At 38.2% G+C, this 18,783-nt stretch overlaps 1 protein-coding gene across 1 annotated transcript in view; it reads left to right on the top strand.

Moving 5' to 3' along the window:
* The window catches only part of LOC136834441 (alpha-(1,3)-fucosyltransferase C-like), a 137,837-nt gene that overhangs the window by 93,214 nt on the left and 25,840 nt on the right, over positions 1–18,783 (top strand). Inside the window, exons 6-8 of the mRNA XM_067097038.1 lie at positions 8,407–8,532; positions 10,310–10,498; positions 11,662–11,820. Coding sequence (XP_066953139.1) covers positions 8,407–8,532; positions 10,310–10,498; positions 11,662–11,820 — 474 coding nt within the window. The remainder of the gene's footprint in view (positions 1–8,406; positions 8,533–10,309; positions 10,499–11,661; positions 11,821–18,783) is intronic.

The following is an 18,783-nucleotide window of genomic DNA, read 5'->3' as shown; positions in this document are numbered from 1 at the left end:
TGTTACATCCAACGTTTTCTGGACGTTCCTTTTCTCTCTTTTCTGCTTCATATAACCTCCTCCATTCCGCTCGCACACTTGGGTGCACATCTCTCTTGATGAATATTTTCTGGTAGACTTCGTCACGCTGCTTTAGCTCCTTTGCTCTCTCCAGTATTCCATCTCGAATCATTCTCGATTCTACAGTGACCAGGATTGGGCGACGCCTTCGGGATCCTTCGGTCGCGTTCCTTTGTGGAGTATCAACCAGCTAAAGGCACAATGAATGCAATTTCAACATACAAGAAGAGTATGAAGAAACAAAATCATCGAAACAAGCAAGAAGCCTCATCAAATAAGAAAGCAACCCCAGAAGAAGCATTGCAGAATAAAACAAACACGGGGCAATCTTGTTATTGGTGCGCAGGTGATCGTCATCCTAGAAACAAGTGCCCAGCAAAGGACGCAAAGTGCACAACGTGCAACAAAAAAGGACATTTCGCAAAGATCTGCTTCAAGTCCCAGCAAAGCAATTCAAGAGGACATCCATCTAACCAAAAGGGCAATCAATATCAAGGGATCATATCAAGTTTAAAATCTGAGGCTAATGTCAGAGCCATCAATGCTGGAAAAATAGGACCACCTTGTCCTGTGATTCCATTACAAATAGTATTTGGGAACAAGCAAGGACTATTAGATGTAATTCCAGACACAGGATCAGACACAACTGTTATAGGTAGACAACACTTACAAAGCTTGGGAATTCAGCTAAAAGATTTGGACTCGTCTGATACCCTGAGACTACGAAACCCTGATGACAGCGATTTCAACGGTAGCGTCCTGGGATCTATGCAAGCTACTATGACGTATGGGAATGAGAGCACAACTGGATGGATAAATGTCATGTCCAATCTCTTCCAACCTCTATTATCATGATCTCACGCTCAAGCCCTTTGGATTGTACCACAGGAATTTCCTCAACAAATACCGAAGAAGAGTGAACAAGGTCAAGTAAAGCACGTATCTCAAAACAACTCCCTGCTGCAGTCGTCCTCATCTTCAGGATCACCGTCAAGAAAGTCTTCAGCAGACATCAAGAGTGAACTTCTTCAGCAATTTCCCGATGTGTTAGTAACAAAGGATGACCTTAAGAATGGCATCATACTTAAAAAAATGTCTGGTTCGCCTATGAAAATACATCTCAGGGAAAACGCAAAGCCATTTGCCATTCATACCGCAAGACAAGTGCCATACTCTTGGCAAGAAGACGTCAAGAATGAACTAGAAGCACTGGTAACTCAAGGTATTATAGCACCAGCAGGAGATCAGCCATCTGTATGGTGCCACCCTATGGTTGCAGTTCCCAAACCAAAAGGACGTGTGCGGATCACCGTAGACATGACGAAACTTAATACTCAAGTGGGTCGTCCAACCCACACCTCACTGATGCCACAGGAAGCCATGAGGCGTATCGATCGAAAAGCAAAATATTTTACAACATTTGACACACTACATGGCTACTGGCAAATACCACTGGCGGAAGAAGACCGTCATCTTACAACATTCATCTCCCCACTAGGACGCTTCACATTTTGTCGAGGACCAATGGGCCTTTGCTCAACTGGTGATGAATATAACCGTCGAGGTGACGAAGCTTTGTCAGGAATACCTAACCTCGCTAAAGTTGTCGATGATATCATCATATGGGATGACGACCTTGAAAGTCATTGCCAACGTATCAAAGACGTTTTGAACCGATGTCGTGCTCATGGAATAACTTTGAATGATGAGAAAATGTGCATTGCTTCTCCCAGTGTATCATTTTGCGGATATACCATTTCTGAGACAGGTATAGCAGCTAACAAAGATAAAATAAAAGCAATCACTGAGTTCCCTACACCAACTAGTATCACAGACTTAAGGTCATTCATGGGACTCGTATATCAATTGGCTGAATTCACTCCAGACATCGCTTCAACCGCACAAGTTCTTCGACCACTTATGAGCCCAAAGAATTCATTTATATGGACATCAGATCATAATGCAGCTTTTCTGAAGAGGAAGAAAGCACTTGCAGAACCCCCCATATTGGCGGATTTCGACCATACTCTACCAACGGTGCTATAGACGGATGCATCAAGACTCAACGGTATTGGTTACGCCCTCTTACAAGAACATGCAGGTGTATGGCGTTTGGTCCAATGAGGATCACGTTTTTTGGCAGATGTGGAAAGCAGGTACAGTACAATCGAATTGGAAATGCTTGCAGTAGTGTGGGCCATGAAGAAATGCAAATATTATCTCTTAGGTCTAGCACAATTTAGTCACATAACTGACCATAAACCACTGATTCCACTACTAAACTCATATACTTTGGACTGTATCGAAAATCCAAGACTACAGAGACTACAAGAGAAAATTTCAGGATACGTCTTCACTAGTACGTGGCGCAAGGGTAAAGACCTCTGCATACCAGATGCTCTTTCACGTGCCCCAGTGGACACACCTACAGAAGATGACGTAACCCTGGTAAATGAGACAAGTATGTGCATCAGAAGTGCCGTAATATGCAGCATCGCCACTATAAGAAACCTCTCTATCTCTGCAGGACCAGTTACAACTACTCAAGACACTTCATCTAGTGACCCCATCTTGGAAGAAATACGCTGTGCAGCACTCACCGACAAAACCTACAAACAGATCGTCGAACAAGTGATAACAGGATTTCCCCCCTCAAACAAGGCACTTCCAGAAGATCTATTACCTTAATGGAAAGTACGTGACCAATTATCTTTAGATGGGAACCTCATATTATATGGTGCAAGAATCCTAGTGCCACAAAACCTTCGACGACAGGTTTTGATGAGACTTCACGACAGTCATCGCGGTACTGAAGCAACCAAACGATGAGCAAGACAAACCGTATGGTGGCCAAGTATCAATAATGACATCTCTAATGTAGTTCGCACATGTGAGGTATATCAGGTCATGCTCCCAAGTCAGCAAAAAGAACCATACCTCATCAATACTGACACACCCTCCAGACTGTTTGAGTCCGTGTCTGCAGATTTCTTCAGTGTTGCTGGTAGGGCTTACCTCATCTATGTTGACAGATACTCAGGATGGCCAGCAGTTGGTCATTGTGGAAATGATACTACAATGTCCAAAACTATTCAACTTTTCAGGACTTTCTTTAGGGATTTGGGTGTACCCATCAGACTCAGAACGGACGGAGGACCCCAATTCACAAGCCATGACTTCGCCGATTTTCTGAAACGCTGGGGAGTTCGCCATGTCTTATCCACCCCACATTACCCACAGTCAAATGGACACGCAGAATCTGCTGTGAAGGCGATCAAACACCTCATAACGAAAGTCTCAAGTAATGGAGATATCAGGAACTGCGAAGCATTTGATTGTGGATTACTAGAACTAAGAAACACACCTAAACCTGATGGTCGGAGCCCAGCACAAATCCTATACGGAAAACCCCTTCGTTCATGCGTGCCTGCACATGCAAAGTCTTTTGCACCTGAATGGCAGAAGAGAACTATTGATTGTGATCAACGAGCAGCAGAACAATTCAAGAATTCTGTTGACAGATACAACAAACATGCCAAACCTCTACCCCCTATTGCTATCGGAGCGACCATTAGGATCCAAGACCCTATTTTAAAACGTTGGGACAAAGTTGGTACAGTTATGGGTAAAGGAAGGAATCAAGACTACCTGATAAAAACGGCAGCACGAGGAGTACTCTGACACAACCGCAGATTTCTACGTACCACCCCTACACTTGCCATACAGCATCAGGATGACAGTCCCCTTCAATCCTCTTCAGCATCAGCACAGTCAACCAAAACTATCCATCAACAAGTATGGCGATCACAAAGACTGGCTCATCGTCCATAAAACCTTTATGAACGCCAAGGGGAAGGGAAGTGTATGACAATCATCAAGATCGAATTGAAACAGATCGTGATGTTTTATTGTCAACCAAGCATTGCCAATTTGGCAACACATTTAGCATTGTATTTTTAGGCACATGTAAAAATACTCACATGTATTATCATTGCCAGGAGCAGTAGGGAATCTGTAATCTTAGTGTATATATACATACTACATTTAATATCATCTCTGCTGCTACATAATTAATATCATTGTTAGGATATTAGTAACTGTATCTGGCTACAGTGGTAGGCGGGAAGAGAAGAAGAACAACACACACCGACACAGCTCCTCTCTGTATCCTCTTGTATACGTTAATTCTGTTCGAGAGTACATTACCATTTTAAAAGAACCTACCGGCATTCATTCAGTACCTTATACTGGGACTTACACCCTGAAGAAGATATATATATATATATATATATATATATATATATATATATATATATATATATATATATATATATATATATATATATATATATATATATATATATATATATATATATATATATATATATATATATATATATATATATATATATATATAATCATGAAGCTACAAATGTTGCTTAATATCAAATTCATGCTACCTCGGAATATCTCCGATGGAGAATTATCACCGAAGGAGAATTTATATAAGTGATAAATGAATTGGTACTGCCGGGACACGAACCCTTGACACGGACCTATTCAGCGACTCCAGTTGACGTTACCACCGCGCCATCAAGAAAGGTATAAGTCATTACTGAGTCTGCTGTACTGTTTTTTCCCGTCGTGAGCGGGGAAATTGTACTTAGCCTCGGCAATGACCCAACTCCACCATGATAGTTCATTGGTACGTTTGGAACACGCAGCTCTTATTATGGAATTTTTTATCACACCGTGATTTATATACAATCATGAAGCTACAAATGTCGCTTAATATCAGATTCATGCTACCTCGGGTAGCATGAATTTGATATTAAGCCTAGCTCCTCCTGCATGACCCCCACCCCCTCGTGACCTTGGCCTTTCTCTGACCGCTTCTTCATCCAGGTGTTCGTTTCCCGTGCATCCTCTTTCATTTTTCCTTTGTTTCCTTGCTACTGTGGAGTGTATGATTTTTCTTGATATGCTGTCTTCAAAGCTGTTTCCGGTGTTCCCTGCCATTGTGTTGTTAGTGTATGTTATGAAGGCGTTCTCTACAACCAGTCTGGCCATTTTGTTGGTGTTCCTGTACAGAAAACTCATATTTTCCAAATCTATTTTTTTGTCGTTTTCCCAATAGTGTTTGGCAACTGCCGACATCTGATTATAATGCCTTTTGTTCTGCAAGTGTTGTTTGCTTCACTCTTTACAGGACTTGTCAGTTTCGCCATAGTACCCATCTTCACAGTCTAGACACGCTGCCATATGTAACCCCCTCTAATCTCTCCCCCCTTTACCGACTTTTTGTTTCTAACTTTTTTATTCCTGATGGTGTTTTTGTAGCTACCTATCAACTTGAAATTATCTAGCTTCCTGTTGATGGGTGTAATAGAGTTGTTGTCCAGAACTGTAATTATTTTCTTCCCTACCAAGTGTTCCTTTTCTGTCCTTTCCATCTCCCCAAAATAGTTTTTCTTGCCTTGATGTGTGCCTGCTCCCACCAATACTTTGGGTAAATAATAGTTTTCGCCTCACTTGAACCATTATACACAAAAAAATGGCATGGCCATGGGTTTGAGTCTTTTACCACTTCTAGCTAATATCCTCATGGAATGGTTTGAAATGGAAGAGGTAGGCAAAGTAAATAAAGGGAACTTAAATATTGTAAAATGGGTAAGAAACTTTGATGACATCTTGATTATTTATAAGGGAGAAAGGGAAGATCTACACAAGTTCCTAGAAAACATAAATAAACTAAATGAACTCATCAAGTTCGCAATAGAAGAAGAGAAGAAGGGAGAAATTCCTATTATGGATGTCCTGGTAAAGAGGGAAGGGGAAAATTTAAAATTCAAGGTATACAGGAAGAAGACACGCACCAATTCGCACAAACATATGTTCTCCAGTCATAGGAAAGAAATAAAAAATAGGAGTAATGACAGGGTTAGCCATTAGGGCTTATAGCATTTGTAGTCCCGAATTCTTAGATGATGAGCTGGAATACCTGAAGGAGAGTTTTAGGAGATTAGGATACCCTAAGTATTGGTGGGAGTGGGCACACATTAAGGCAAGAAAAACTATTTTGGGGAGAGGGAAAGGATAGAAAAGGGACATTTGGTAGGGAAGAAAATAATTACAGTCCTGGAAAACAACTCTATTACACCCATCAACAGGAGGCTAGATAATTTCAAGTTGATAGGCAGCTACAAAAACACCATTAGGAATAAAATAGTTAGAAACAAAAAGTCAGTAGATGGGGGAGAGATTAGAGGGAGGGGGGCTTATATATGGCAGCGTGTCTAGACTGTGAAGATGGGTACTATGGTGAAACTGGAAAGTCCAGTAAAGAGTGAAGCAACAACACTTGCATCAGTAAAGGCATTATAATCGGACGTTGGCAGTAGCCAAACACTGTTGGGAAAATGGCTATAAAATAGACTGGGAAAATATGAGTTTTCTGTACAGGGACACCAACAAAATGGCCAGACTGGTTGTAGAGAACGCCTTCATAACATGCGCTAACAACACAATGGCAGGGAACACAGGAAACGGCTTTGAAGACAGCATATCAAGAAAAATCGTACACGCCACAGTAGCAAGCAAACGAAGGAAAAATGCAAAAGGACACACGGGAAATGAACACCTGGATGAAGAAGCAGTCAGAGAAAGGCCAAGGTCATGAGGGGGTGGATGTCACACAGGAGGAGCTAGGCAATTGTAGGATTAAAGTACCCAGCACAAAGATATTAATACAGCTGGACTACGCGTCTGGTCACTGTACGGATACTTGATAATGATGACTGTTCATCCAGGAAAACTTGTAACTTTTTCTGAATAAATACTCCATTAGATACCATCCAGTTTGAATGAGGTCCTTTTAGTAATTCTACTAATGCACAGAACAATTGTGTATGTGATATAAAGTTAATATGTGTATACACACACACAGACACACACATATATATGTATATATATATATATATATATATATATATATATATATATATATATACATATACATACATACATATATATGTACTGAGATGGCAATATTAAGAAAATGCAAATCTAAATGAGAGTATGACTATATTCTTTGACTAAAATGCTAAAGTACAATTGTAAAAATCAGTGAAAATTATGAAGAATAAGATTATTGGGCTAACATTGAATTTATTTTTTATATGAGTATTCAGCAATCACATTCTATTGGAATGCTCATTTGAGGACGTTTTGGCAGTGCTATAGATGCCAATACTCATGTGTCATGGAGAGGTTGCGACCACTTCCACTGAGCAAGTTGCGTTTTTAAAAACACTTTGTCTGCCTCTAAAAGGTCGAATCGTTGTTACTGTTTCTCTTCCAACCCAATGAGCATCACATTAAGGTCTCTGGCACTTGGACTCCATCAAGATTCATGAAAACTAATATTTTCCAGCATTTTTCTAGTTTCCCTTGAGGCAGAACTACCTCTATCATTGCTAAGATAAACTAGGACAGCAAATGTGTATGGCCTCTGTGGCATCTACTGAGGCATGTTTGGATTCCTCATGTGCCTTTTGTTTTTATGGTGGGTGGGGGTTAGGACCATTAGATTTTATACTAAAAAAATTATCAACAAGGTAGGGGGCCTGTATTCTAGCAATGGAGGCTTGCAGGCTGTACAATTTACCCAAATGTGACATGGGAACAGCTGCAATACAGAGTAACCTCAATTTGTCCTTTTCCTGAAGCTTTGGAACCGGATACAATTTCTTCATTGTATGTTTCCCTTACTTATAAAACAAAATGCATATCTTCCCAGCTAATACATGGAGGCTTTGGATGTGGCTATAAAGACCCGATGAGGTGAAGGTTCGTAGTAGTAAACACCGAGGCCAATAAACGTGCGACTCCGCTGGTGTAGAACTTGATAGTAAAGAGGCTCTAGTTTTATCTGGAAGTACCTTGCGCTATCACTTTCATATTTTCTGACTTGTATAGTTATTTACTTATGAATATACTAACTCTTTGCTCTGTTTGTTATTATTTTGCATGTTGACCACTATGCTATGGAAACGTGCATTAATCTAAAGGTCTTATAGTTTTATTCTTTAAGAATTTACACAGTGAGCAAATATTGCTGTAACAGCAATACTATCCACGTGGCTTGCAGCCAGTATGTGTGTCTGCTAGCTAACCTTGTGTTCTCACTCACAGTTTTGGAAACGCGTCTCCATTACGAACATAGCACAATCAGTCAGTTCTGTAGATTGTCATAATCTGGAATGTTGTATTACATAATCGTTAATAACTCATTGCAGGTGATTGGTAATTTACAGAGCTGCTTTTCCAATTGTTTTTTGCTTACAGGTTTAGCGTAGTTTACCGCCGTCTAGTGCCCAAACCTGTATCTGCTGGTAAGAATTATGCTTCGGGGAAGAAAAGGTTAGCTGCCTGGTTTGTCTCTAACTGCGAAACCAAATCTGGCAGGGAAAGGTAAGTTATGAAATCGAAATATCTCTAACCGTTTAATATTTTGCATTTTTAAAGATAGCTGGAAGTTTTGTGAACAACGTTTTTTATATTTATTTATCTGTTTTCTGGAATTGTTAGCGTTTTTTCGTCTCTTTCCATAACATCATTATGATATCGTTTGGATTTTTAAAGGTACTGTAAATTCATATAATAAAATTTGGGTTATTTATTTTAAATGTTTCTTTTTTCTGTCTTGGCTTTAACGTTTTTTACGGGCCAAAAGTATGCCGGGTTTTATAGCGACAGGCGGTCTGAGCACCATCAAGAAACCTTCAGATTCATCTAATTCGGAATTATTTACAAATGCTGAATGACCATCTTGCTTTGATGAAATTTATTTTTCCTTTTGGAATGCAATTGCAAGATTATTTTGATTTTTTCTCATTTATTTGATCTGCATAAAAAGAGGTGTGAATTAGAGAAGGGAAGTTCATCGCTGGGTGAGCGGGTTCCGTTCTCAGGTAGGAGGTTCCGTTCTCAGCTACCACTCTGTTGGTCGCGAGTTCGAATCTCCGACCGGCCAGTGAAGAACAAGAGAAATTTGTTTCTGGGGATAGAAATTCATTTCTCGCTATAATGTGGTTCGGATTCCACAATAAGCTGTAGGTCCCGCTGCTAGGTAACCAATTGGTTCTTAGCCACGTAAAAATAAATCTAATCCTTCGGGCCAGCCCTAGGAGAGCTGTTAATCAGCTCAGTGGTCTGGTTAAACTAAGATATACTTAACTTAGAGAAGGGAAATATTACCGTCTGCTTCCCGAAACATTGATAATGGCAATATGTAATGTTTGTTTTATTAAGTTTCCTTAGACAGTTAAGCAGGAAGGGAACATAGGAAACATATGTAAATTGATAGGCAGTCAGCGGTGCAGCGTGGCCAAAAGGGATACCTAAAAGAGGCCACAGTACCTGTACTGTCTGGTGCGTGCTGGACAATTCTCACCATAGGCGTTACCTCCCTACTGTTAATTCCTATCCTTTAGCATCAAGTACGCTCAGAACACAAATAGGAAACAGGATTGTTAATTCTTCTTCTGAAGGTTGTATCTGAACGAAAATGGTTTTTGAAGAGGAATAAGAAGTTACAAAAAACTTCACCAAGCAGTAAAAGATATAGTTTGTGTTCCTATTATGTTGCTATGTTTTTTTTGTTTTGTTTTTGTTTTAAGAAGAACTTTGCATCATGATTAATGTTGAGTAATATGAAAATACTATGAAGGCATAGTATGGAGATAGTACTCTCTCTCTCTCTCTCTCTCTATTTGTTTTAGTTAAGATTGCTGATTATGATATGTTTTTTTTTTTTAATATTAAGTCATACGTTATTTCTGTTCATTACTTACTCAATCTTAACTTAATCCATTACTCATTTGTTGGTACTATCATGCACAACGGCAATACAATGAACACTCGTGCATTTTACTGAATAGATGTAAGTCTTATCATTAGGAGTAACTTATTTACTTACTTCACGCGTTAATTTAAAGGCTTCAGTGGCTATTTGAACGTAACTAATTCATTTGAAAATTTCTCTAAATATTAAGTGTAGCATTTGAAAACTTCTTTAAATATTAAGTAAAGCTTCTTAATAATAAAAGACCAATCACTGCATTCGTAGGTGGTTCGTTCAATAAAATCAGCGAGCTTAACTCCTGTAAGTCCCGCAGTCTTTGGATGTGTTCTCGTTGCCATTGGCATTTTTCATCTGTAACAAAAGATGCTCTTTTAATTTCCACAGGTTAGTACAAAAGCTCAAAAAATGGATTAGGATTGATGTGTACGGACGCTGTGGTCAGTATAAATGTCCCAGGAATAATGGCAAGAGTAATTGCTATGAATTGCTTGAGCGGAAGTACAAATTCTACTTTTCGTTTGAGAATTCCCTCTGCAAGGATTATGCAACTGAGAAAATATTCAATGTTCTTCGGTAAGCCACTGTTTGTTTTTACTTTAGTTCATTTGGTTAGCTGGACTTGTAGATATCATGTATTAAGTCCCACACCTCTTTAAGACAGCCAATTATTATGAAAGTCAAACTTTGTGATAGGTAGATATATTTTTCAGTTAGGTGTCGTGTTGTTTCAATACTAATTTCAATGGACAATTTTAAGCAATGGGCTGTGTGTGCCTGCTTATGTTTGTAATATGGACACAAACTCTTTAATATGTATGTCAAGCTATAAGGTCTTGGAATTTATCATAATGTTTATGTTAAGTTTTTAATAAAAATTAATTATAACCAAAAAATATTGTCGGTATGAGTGACTTAGGTATTGTCGGGGCAAGTTACACAGAATCATTCATTTGGGAAATATACCAGTACCTATGAAAAAGAATCCATAAGTGATCTTACTTTCCAAGTACAAATTGATAGAGCTTATAAAATGTAAAGTTGAATCCCTTAAAATAGTGACTTAAAAAGTACAATATAAATCTTGGCAGGAAAATCTAATCAGAAAATTACCTAATAAACCCTGGAGTGATGGTAGATCACTACTATTTTGCTATAATTATCAACTTTACTATCGACACTGAAGAATTTAGAAGTCTGTTCTTAATTAAGGACTGGGAATCTACACTTGTGTTTTTAGACCATCCCCAAATACCATATAATTAGAGGTGCCTAACCCTCACTGGCTCCACACTGTGATTGATAGTATTCTTTTCTTTGAAGTCATCACTCCAGTCTATCAACTCTAAACTACTAATTGTTTCAGACTTTACATACAAACTTTCAACTCACAAATACTTTCAAAGACAAACTTCAGTGTCTGTTCAATATGTAGAATATATAAACATAATTTCAAGTAATTTATTACGATTTTTTCAAGGAAAGGTGAAAGCCTTTTGTTTATTACAAACTTTCTTCAATGTACAGAAACCACATTTTCTAGACAGCAAGCATTGTTACTTCCCAGTATATGGGATGCCTAGGGTCACTTGTCGAACTTACAAATATTTCCAATTTGTAAACGGGCTCTCGGAACGGAACTTGTTTTTATGTATTATATAAAGAGTTAGCAACAGACTGAAGAATCATGTAATTTTATGCATGATTAGTGCATCAGTAATACTTTACTATATTTTCAGATTTAATGTTGTGCCAGTGGTGTATGGTCTTATGAATTACACAGCAAAATTGCCTCCTAAATCTTATATTGATGCCCTTGCCTTCCCAACTGCCAAGAGTTTGGCAGTCTACCTCATGTTTTTAAATAAAAATGATGCAGCATACAATGAATATTTCAGGTAGGGTTTGTCAGTGTTGACTTCATGTTTATTTTTTCCTTTTTTTGTTTTTTTTATATAACGAGTACTCCACATTTTTATTTCTCTCCACACACCATTTGCCGTTTTGGCCTCCACCAACCCAGAAACGATAGAGTACTGTGTATTTAGCATCTCATTTTCTATAGAAGTAAATGATTTACACACACACACACACACACAAACACACACACACACATATATAAATATAAATATATATATATATATATATATATATATATATATATATATATATATATATATATATATATATATATATATATATATATATATATTACTAGGAGGGATGTGTAAATCCTGAGCAAGGACGTCAACATTGTTTCTACCTGAGAAGGGATGTGGAACTTACCATGGGACTTTCAAATCTGACTACAGATGCTGATTCAAGTAAAACATACATAAAAAATCTAAGCTGAAGGCTTTACTTCAACAGGGAAGGTTGCAGATAAACACTTAGGGTCACTTAAACTTACTTATATTTACAATTAAGAATTAAATAAAAAGAAAAGGGAATTTCGAAAAACCCGACAGGTAAAACAGAGTCCTGTCGAACAACTAAATTTACCACAAATTAAACAATAGCAGAATTGGGGAAAAATCCACTTCGAAGAACAACGTTGGGTGAGGGGTGAGGGGCAGTGGTTATGACCACGTGACAAGCACAAAATAAACAGTTGATTCCACAGCTAGCAACTCCATCTGTAATTGAGAACGCCTTCGGTTACTTACACATATTAGGTAGAGTAATCAAAGAGAATTGAGGAGGTGCACAGAAGGTGCCAAAGCAACTCGATTCTAGGCACTGGTAAACAAGTGTGAATTTTTGGACATTTACTCACTGCAGAGGTCTGTGTGGAAAATCGCACTTCGGAAGAGAAAATAAATTCAGTAGAAGAGTAAGAGATTCGTGGCTGATTCAAAACCTCACTTCTGGTGCTTTACCTTTTAGCTGGAGACAGGGGGACCTCATCTTCAGTGCCAGCATAGAGGGCAAGAGTTTATGGGACTTACACTGTAAAAGAGACTAAGGCTCAAAGCAGCCACGTGGGAAGGGTCAAAGCTCTGAGGGAGCAGATGAAAAGGGGAAGTGTGAAGATTCTGCAGCCAGGCATTTCTGACTTCTGCCTGAGTTCTGAGAGAGTTTGGGTTGTTGTCGGCCTCTTGATGACTTTGTAAGGATTACTTCTCTCTTCCTTCCAGACGGCGGTGTCATTGCTTGGTTTACCGTCCATTTTCTATACCGCTCGGACCATGTGGGAACAATGTGGGAATGGCAGTGACCTTGGGGACATGTGAGTCCCCAAACTTTCTCTTTGGTCTCCAAAAGGCAGCACTTGGAAGAAAGGCTTGAACAGCCAGTAGGTCAAGGAAGAGGATTAAAAGATTACTTAGGGGTGAGGAATGAGAGATTTTCCAGGAACGGGCGATATTTTCCCACAACTTGCAGTTGTTAGTCAGTGGTGTTATTAACGCTACTGAACTCGGCTCAATTGAAATAAAAGCAAGTCAAGTTTACACAGTCCATTGTTGCATTCATAGAGAGGTCGAGGTGACTTAGAAGAGGTCTCGCTCTTGACAATATATATATATATATATATATATATATATATATATATATATATATATATATATATATATATATATATATATATATATATATATATATATATATATATATATATATATATATATATATATATATATATATATATATATATATATATATATATATATATATATATATATATATATATATATATATATATATATATATATATATATATATATATATATATATATATATATATATATATATATATATATATATATATATATATATATATATATATATATATATATATATATTATTATATATTGTTACATTCTGAGGCTGGTTGGAGGAATGAAAATGAGTTTTTAATTAACTGCTTTGAAGGCCAACACAAAGCACTCAGAATGTAAGCAATAAATGTAATGAATAGACTGAAATCTGGAAAGCCTACAGCACTGAAATAGTTCAACACTCTAATGACTTTACTACGGACTGGTTAAGCAATTTTTGGTTGTCTAACGCAACTGGTTCACTAAGGGAGGAACTGTCTAGTGCACCGGGACTGTGTAATCAGAAGATTCTTGCACGTGGCAGGATGGCAGTTAAATGTCTAAGCTATTTTGGTTCACAAGGCAGGGGCAGACTCCTCGAAGAGCTAGATAACAGGATTCTTATTCCATCTGCGCTTGGAGCTCATTTACAAAGATGAATTTCAGCCACAGGAGTTTTGAGGTTTAAGCCAGCTCGAAGTGGCATTGGCATTTTGTGTCAGAGTGTATGTGAGCGGCTAGGTCGCAAGGTGTCTGATTCGATTTTTTGGGTTGGGCACATGACATCAGTCGATCTGAAAAAGCAGTCAACAGCCAGCCAATAGTTCAAATAGAAATGGGTCTTATAGCTAGGTTTCTTAAGGGTCAGCATGGCAGTCCCCTTACGGCCCTAAATAGTCTTTTTGTCCCTAACAGCTTTCTACCCACCCAAACATCATACGATACAGGGGCTAAGAGGTTGGTGTTTTTTCCCCCAAATCAGGTGATGTGGTGGGTAGGCCTACATAAATTCACCCCCCTTAATGGCGTCTCCTCCAGCAGCCATTAAATTTGATTTCCTAGCTAATGGGCTGAAGGGACAAATGTTGTAAATATGTGAGTATATATTATTATATATATATATATATATATATATATATATATATATATATATATATATATATATATATATATATATATATATATATATATATATATATATATATATATATATATATATATATATATATATATATATATATATATATCAGCAGGTTAGGGTGAAGGATCATTCCATTATTCCTTTTCAAGGTACTTTATTGTTGCTGCAACGTTTCAGGACTAAAGTCCCATTTTCAAGCTATAAAAATAGAAGTTAAAAGTTAAAATAAAAACTCGGGCTAAAATTAAGTAAAAAAAAAAACTTTATACATATATACAAATAATATAAAAGTAAAGTACAAAGGATAGGGAGGAGAAAGTACCATAAGGTGCTGAAGGCACAGACCGAGTGACTATTCGGGCCGGGGTCAGCTTCGACTTAAACTCACTAGAAATACAGAGGTGTTGAGGAAGACTGGGTGTTTAACTGTGGAACTAGTTGTTTAATAAAGAGTGTTTCCAAGATTGCTAAATATTGTTCGTTAGGAGTTTGGCCTATAATTTTAAAATCTTTGTAGTGTATGTCATATTTGCATTTCTTTGCATGTTCTCGTATACATGAAAATTCAGGATTAGTCAATTTGACGCCTGTTCGATAGCTAACGCCTCGATGAGAGTCCAATCTCACTTTGAGTAACCTCCGTGTGGAGCCGACGTACTTCCCAAGATTACATCTAGGGCAATTATAATGCGATCCCAACTACAGGGTATAGCTCAGAAAACTTTTAACAACTTAACTACTCGTTGGACACCATTCTTTTCTAGGAATGACTTGAATATTCTTAAATATATATATATATATATATGTAGAATCTACTTGTCACTTTTACCAGACACATATGTAATTCTAATAGCCACAATGCCCTCTTAACTTCTCGAATTCTTCGTGCTTTGTTGGATATGCTTGTAACTATGAAGCCGTAACATCCAAATGCAAGAAATTGAAGAGACTTGTGATTGCCGGTCGCGGGAGACGAACCCACGTCACCATAACCACAAGGAGGACACGTTGCCGACCTGACCACGAGAAGGATAAAAGTCTATTACCTCTCGTACATACTGTACATATACCTGTCGTTTTCAGATATATTTATTAGAGTTGGAATACACCCATCCTCACCATCGTAGCCAAGTGGGCAATCGTTTTTATTGCTTTTTAGGCTGAAATATATATGTAGAATCTACTGGTCACTTTTACCAGACACATATGTAATTATAATAGCCACAAAGAGTTCGAGAAGTTAAGAGAGCATTGTGGCTATTAGAATTACATATGTGTCTGGTAAAAGTGAGCAGTAGATTCTACATATATATTTCAGCCTAAGAAGCAATAAAAACGATTGTCCACTTGGCTACAATGGTGAGGATGGGTGTATTCCAGCTCTAATAAATATATCGGAAAACGACAGGTATATGTATGTATGAGAGGTAATAGACTTTTATCCTTCTCGTGGTCAGGTCGGCAACGTGACCTCCTTGTGGTTATGGTGATGCGGGTTTGTCTCCCTCGACCGGCAATCACAAGTCTCTTCAATTTCTTGCGTTTGGATGTTACGGCTTCGTAGTTACATGCATATCCAAAAAGCGCGAAGAATTCGAGAAGTTAAGAGGGCATAGTGGCTATTAGAATTACATATGTGTCTGGTAAAAGTGACCAATAGATTCTACATATATATTTCAGCTTAAAAAGCAATAAAAACGATTGCCCACTTGGCTACGATGGTGAGGATGGGTGTATTCCAGCTCTTATAAATATATCGGAAAACGACAGGTATATGTATGTATGAGAGGTAATAGACCTTTATCCTTCTCGTGGTCAGGTCGGCAACGTGACCTCCTTGTGGTTATGGTGATGCGGGTTTGTCTCTCGCGACCGGCAATCACAAGTCTCTTCAATTTCTTGCATTTGGATGTTACGGCTTCGTAGTTACAAGTATAAAAAAAAACACGAAAAATTGAGAAGTTAAGAGGGCATTGTGGCTATTAGAAATACATATATATATATATATATATATATATATATATATATATATATATATATATATATATATATATATATATATATATATATATATATATATATATATATATATATATATATGTATATATATATATATATATATATATATATATATATATATATATATATATATATATATATATATATATATATATATATATATATATATATATATATATATATATATATATATATATATATATATATATATATATATATATATGTGTGTGTGTGTGTGTGTGTATAGTATATATACACATATATGTATATGACTATTTATCACATCACCGTGATTCATATACAATCAGAAAGCTACAAACGTCCTTTAATATCCAATTCACTCTACCTCGGAAGTAATATATTTTCATATATGTTACCGAAGGGGAATTTTTAGTTGATAATAAGTCCACCGTCCCGTGGGATCGAACCAGCGACGGACGAGGAATCAGGACTACAGTGACACACTAACCAGTGGCCGACTGGTTAGTGTGTTAGTCCATTCAGCACTTATTTCTAGGTAATTCCGTTGCTAGATACCAGAGAAAGCTAAATGAAATGCTGGAGTTACTACCCCCAGAGCGAGCTCCACTAGATGGAGTCGTGTATGGAAAAGGGTGAACTACAAAAACACGGAACCTTATCCTATAGAGATTCCCAATGTCAAAAGTCCCAACGAGAGAGGTGCCGATACAAGCCCATGCACTACTCGGACTGTATACAAGGCAACACTAGCCGCATTCCATGTTAGCACCCACCTCACTAGAATGAAGTTTATCAAGGGAGGGAGAGAATGAAAAACAGGGGGTGGGTCACCGGGTGACACGGGCCCTCTCCAGAAATAGATTTTTCCTTTGTCAAAATCCTTTTTCTGGATCGGGGTCCCGTGTCACCCGGTGAAATAGTAACAGAGAAATAAACATCATTCTTATGCTATTAAAGACTTAAATAGAAACGTTGAAAACTAGGAGAATTCTACCCTGAACATAAGTAAGGTCCTCTAAGTTCATGTAATGAAAATAATGTAAGTGGTCACCGTCTAAGATCATGAGCTTAGAATAGCACCTGAATAGGCTTGTATTAAGAAAATACTTCCTGCCTAATAGCAGACCCAATGACAGTGCCCCCCCTTTTTTTAAAGGAGAGGACCTGACAAAATTGCGAGGTCCTGTCTAAAAAGCCTGCAAGGAGAAAACTGGACACAGAAACAGACCTTGTAAAAGGGGAGTACTTTCCAAGGTGACCACCGAAAATGAGGACCTTCAATGTAGATAGAAAGTTAGGGTGAGGAATCCACAACACTACCCTGAAGAGGGGAAACCAAACTGATTGGTTCCGCCAGACAAACCAAACTGATTGGTTCCCGCCAGACAGGGCAGACAGTACAGGAAAACTAACACTAGAAGCTAAGCTGATTAAAAATTTTGGGACTTCCTTAACAAGGAAAGATAAGAACAAGGTGATTGTTGGTTACCGAAGCTAACTCCGATACATTACTCAAAGACCAGGAAACCGAATGTGGACGGAGTACTGTTCTTAGACGAACACAGACCTTAGGGATGAAAGTTAAGGGCCTGTGAGTCTGGTTCCAACAAAACACTTTCCTCGAGGCCAATGCGGTCGCATCAGTACTATAGCTTCGAAAACTATGTGAAGAGTGCTAGTTACTTAACTGCAGAACCATACTGCAGTAGAGTAGGATCCCTTAACTGATTTCAGGAAAACAGTAATAACAGGACCAATATCAGTTTCCTCCTCAACTGTAAGATTCACAAAGACCACAAAGCCAGGACATCAGAGTTTGAGGGGGCTGACGCAGGCTGAGTTTATACCAGACGGGACAGCTTGATAGTTTGTGGCTGAATTGGGTTGCAAACAGACCTACTTCCAGGCCCAGGAAAAGGTCACAAGACTACCTGAATGATGCTCCGCCTAAGGACTATTCCGACACCAGGGGGGAGGCCCTGGATAGGGAAAAAGCAGTGACCTTTTGGACCCCTACGAGAAGGGTGGTAGACAGAGGCACCTGCGTCTGTTGGTTATGGAGAAGAATGAACCATAACCTGAACGGAGCAATTCGAGTCCAAAACCACCTGTTTACGCAGCGCACTATTGCTGTTTTGTTCAGAACCAGCCTAAAAGGAAACCCCTTGGGGGAGTTTCCA

The sequence above is a fragment of the Macrobrachium rosenbergii genome, chromosome 53 (assembly GCF_040412425.1).
Source record: "Macrobrachium rosenbergii isolate ZJJX-2024 chromosome 53, ASM4041242v1, whole genome shotgun sequence".
Classification (NCBI taxonomy): domain Eukaryota; kingdom Metazoa; phylum Arthropoda; class Malacostraca; order Decapoda; family Palaemonidae; genus Macrobrachium; species Macrobrachium rosenbergii.
Note: the sequence above shows the minus strand (reverse complement) of the source record. Positions and strands in the feature narration are given on the sequence as shown.